This window comes from Crassostrea angulata, chromosome 2, assembly GCF_025612915.1.
Source record: "Crassostrea angulata isolate pt1a10 chromosome 2, ASM2561291v2, whole genome shotgun sequence".
NCBI classification, from domain to species: domain Eukaryota; kingdom Metazoa; phylum Mollusca; class Bivalvia; order Ostreida; family Ostreidae; genus Magallana; species Magallana angulata.
The window spans coordinates 53,816,639-53,820,983 of record NC_069112.1 but is presented as its reverse complement, the minus strand read 5'-3'; the positions used below and the strand labels follow the sequence as shown (position 1 = coordinate 53,820,983).

The 4,345-nt window shown below is 31.0% G+C and overlaps 1 protein-coding gene across 1 annotated transcript; it reads right to left on the bottom strand.

Annotated features, from left to right (window-relative positions):
- Positions 1-2,135: 2,135 nt before the first annotated feature.
- On the bottom strand, positions 2,136-3,292 carry LOC128174497 (type-1 angiotensin II receptor A-like). The gene has a single exon (XM_052840040.1). The coding sequence runs from the start codon at positions 3,177-3,179 to the stop codon at positions 2,136-2,138; it is 1,044 nt and encodes a 347-aa protein (XP_052696000.1). The 5' UTR covers positions 3,180-3,292.
- Between the last annotated feature and the right edge of the window lie 1,053 nt (positions 3,293-4,345).

The window sequence follows — 4,345 nt, the reverse complement described above, 5'->3', positions numbered from 1 at the left end:
ATTTGGGCATTTTAAATCAGAATACTTTACACATGTCAGAAAAGAGGATCTGCAATGTTAAGAGCAAGTGTCAGAATTGAATAATCATTTGAAGGAAAGAATTGAAATTGTTTGATGTACACCCTTTCCAAAACCGTGAAATTCCCTACTTTTACTATAATTTCCAGAATTTTGAAATACAGACGCATTTTGCCGGAAAACGAATCTGACTTCACACCACAACATTTTAACAAGGAGAGACAATTTTATGAGCTTTCAGTCAAGAGGTCCCTTGTTGCTGTACGAAAATTTGGGCCGGATCTAGGAACCCTAACATTACCGCCTATGAAACATGCATTAGTAGACTATATATATATATATATGCATACATTGCCATACTACAATTAACACGGTTAATGTTTAAAATTGATGAACGATGAGTTTTGAATTAAAACAAGTACATAGTCGACCATCAGAATAAAGCTTCCCACATGCTAATATTAGTAGTGCATCGACTCCCTCAGCGTATTCCGTACGGCGTATACAATACTTACACCCCACCAGTGACTGCCACGACGTTTGCCGATGTTCGACATACATACTATTTTTGTCGAACATAACTTTCTTCTTCCACAATCGTGTATCTTTGCCTCATGCTTATACCCAATATTAACCGATCCAACTCACATGTTAATCGAATCTTGCGACACAGTGAACAATATAACAAACCATTGCATGCATTTTCCCTTCATTTTTTATTCAGCCAGTTCGGGTTACAACTTTCTATTTGTATTTAATCTATCAAAGCTCAGTAGCTACACCCAACCCAGATGCATCCATATTGTTTCTGTTATGGTTAGTTTTTTTTACATTATTTACACTTTTTGATGAATAATATTTCGAGTTTTATGATTTGAGAATGTTAAATTGAATGATAAGAAATGAATTTAATAAATTTAATTGTGATCGACATATCAAATCAAAAACAGCTAATAAAACTTTTTTAACAATGTGCTACGCGCACCACCAATTCATCAAAAAGGCAATAAAAAAATAGTAATCCGTTATTATTATTATCGGTACAGACACATTGAAATACATTAAAAGGTTACCTCTGCGAAGTCATATAACGTCAAAAGCGATAAAAAGAAACAACTGACCGATCGCGATACACTAATTTGACGTCATTTATGTACCGTATTTTATGGACGCCTATTATATATAAAGAGAGTGGCAGATCAATGGTATTTATAACCTGGCAACTACATTTTATAAATAAAAGAAACACAATTTTCAAACAGTGGTTTTACTATTTAATCATATTTATTATGCTTGTTTTTATCCAACATGTAATGTTTTTTTAGAGTGCCTGGTGTACAAATTCCATGTGCTTAATATCTAAAGTCCTATATAAAACCGCTTTTTTTCCAGAACATACACATAACAAATCAGTATAATCTTTTAGAAACAATTTATTCTTTCATATTATTAAAACCTTCTGCTTTAATCTATAGAATGATTTTGTGAATACGTTAAACATAAAGTTTTACTCATTTCTTTGATATTTGTTCTAAAAAAGATCAGAGGGATGCGAAAGGGACATTAAATTTCTTCATTCTTATTCTACCTACTACATCAAACATTTCTCTTTGATCAGTAGGTAAACCCAAATAATGGTTTATAAAATTAGTATATCTTTGTTACAAAAGCTATTTAAAGGTCTCCATAGAAATTACATTGAGTGCATAATAGGTTAGAGATGAATGATTTTACATTTTGTAGCAGGAAAATATTGGAATCAATACTTTTTTTTTAATGATGACATTTGTATTTATCTTTAATGTTCAAGATGTATGCTATTGTTGAAAATGATAACAGGACTTAAGAGCAAAATTGAATTTAGAAGTGGCTTAACTTTTTTTTAATTTCAACCTTCGTGCATTTTAAACATGACTCATATCTGTATTATAGATCATAGTAAAAACTATAGCAACCGTATAGGCAACTCAATAAAACATAAATGAAAATAAAACATGTAAATGTGACTTGAGCTAGATATTTGAATGTCCCCTTAAAATAAAAAAAATGTTAGATCAGAGTAACGTGTCAAGCAGATATATTTTAAGCCTTCAATTTTATTCAAAAATATGTACATTTTATACACTTTGGGCAAGGCTAGCTACACTTTTTTTTACAAACATATTCACAAGTTTTCTTCTGAAAGCATGGTCAAAGAACCCATATATAAATGGATTAACAATTGCATTTGCAAAATAAAGAACGCGCATCGCCATATAAACATTGTTCAGTAGATTTGTACGCTTTCTTTCCCAAAAATGAGGATTAGCCATTTCCTTCTTGATAATAATTAAAGGCGGTATTAAAGTCATCAGCAGAAACACTTGTAAAGTGAAAAACATCAACGTGAAACGATGCGACCATGAAGAGTTCTGTCTTCGAATCTTTTTAGCACTAAATTGCTTTAAATTTGCTCCAACTTCCGTTTCAGTTGTTACTTTGTTTGATGTATTTTGTCTGTATTTCTTAAAGATGTGAATTGCTATTAAAAAGTAAGACACAGTAATGATAAACATACACGTTCCATGTAAAACTAAAATGAATAACAAATTTCCTTTATCCAGCGCTCGGGCTGCGTTATTAATTTCCTTGCACATGTACCCAGTGATGTTGTCTTTGCAAACTTCAACAGTTCCGAAAACGAAAAGTGTGGGAATATATGAGATAAAAGAAAGTATTCCTGTACAAATAATGAAAATCCGTAATCGTGAAGTCGTAATTTGACATTTCATGATCTGGCAAATTTGATGAAATCTGGTTACTGCGATCGCTGTCATTATCATTATTGAGTGAGTAATAATAACTCGAATTAAATAATAGAAAAATTTACATACCCAAGAATTTGGAAATGTTACAAAATGTGTAAGTTGTATTATATGATACACATCACTAAATGAAACACACATTAAGTCTACAGTTGCCAAGATTGGTATGAAAAAACGACCGTTTCCTTTGTTTTTTAATCCTTTATGGTATACACAAATAACAGTTACGTTGCCAATGACTCCGACAATAAGTCCAATAACAACAAGGATAGTGTTTGGTAAAAACAGTTCATTATAATAAGTATTCCAGCTGCCAAGTGAAAACATGCTTCTTGAAGAATGAACAAAGACTTTCATATGAATTGCATTTTAGCGTGAATGAAAACGGTAAGACGATATTTACAATATTTTGAACTTTCAATCCTGTAACTATAATTTATACATATATGTATGAATGCCAAATCAACTAAATTTTAAGGGGGGGGGGGGGGTCAATGAAGTGTAAAGTCTGAAAATCAAGCATGCTGGGTTGGACCTGTTCAAGGATTATTTAAACTGTATATGTACTTTTAAAATATACTTCTATTTCCTTAAATGTTAAACATCATCTCAACAATTACCATATCAATTTTGGGGAAATGAACGTTGTTTCTATACTTTGATCATGTAAAAAAACTTTGTCCTTAGATTAATCACATACACTTTCATGTAAGCTGTAATTTATTCTAATTAACTATCAGCGTTCCATTAGGAAGGGGGGGATCATACTTTCCTCGTTTTGTTCTCCTATTTCGGGAAAAATTACGTTTCCTTATTTTAGAAAAACAAGGAGTTATTTCCTTAAATGTACCATCACTTAAAATATTGTTTAATCATAATGGTGGTTTACACTTAACTGTCTTTTTGAATTTATTTTCCATTTAATACTTTTTTGATCGATATTTGTTTTCATTCAGATTGTCCAATCGTATAGTCAAGAATGCCTATAATATTACGGCAGTAGATATGCAATTCAAAAACAAAAGAATATGATTTTAGTATGTTATCACAGTAAGTAAAAACACATCCGCATTAATTATTTTTTTTAAATATCATTAAATTCATATACATATAAGATTCACAAGCTTCAGACGTTAAAAACAAGGGCACAGATATTTTGCATTTTTTTTAAAATGACAATCATCACTCACATTTTAAATGATATCATTGGTTTGTCATTCGACTATCAGTCAAATCAATCTAACCAGAGTACATATTGAAGGAGGAAGAATATACAAAATCCATTTGACTATCATAAAGTGAAGGTTGATTCAGGTTCCACAATTCTTGTTAATCACCATTGTCCATTGCCGGATATTATCCCCACCATTTGGAAACATGCAGGTGTTTCCATATCTGTTTTCTTTGCTGTCCTGTTCATCCCATTGTTTATCTACATATTGCTGATTTTCTTTCTGCTGATGAAAATTTTACAACTCCAAATATTTGAATATGATTTGTTTTATTAAATGAATTTTAATTTA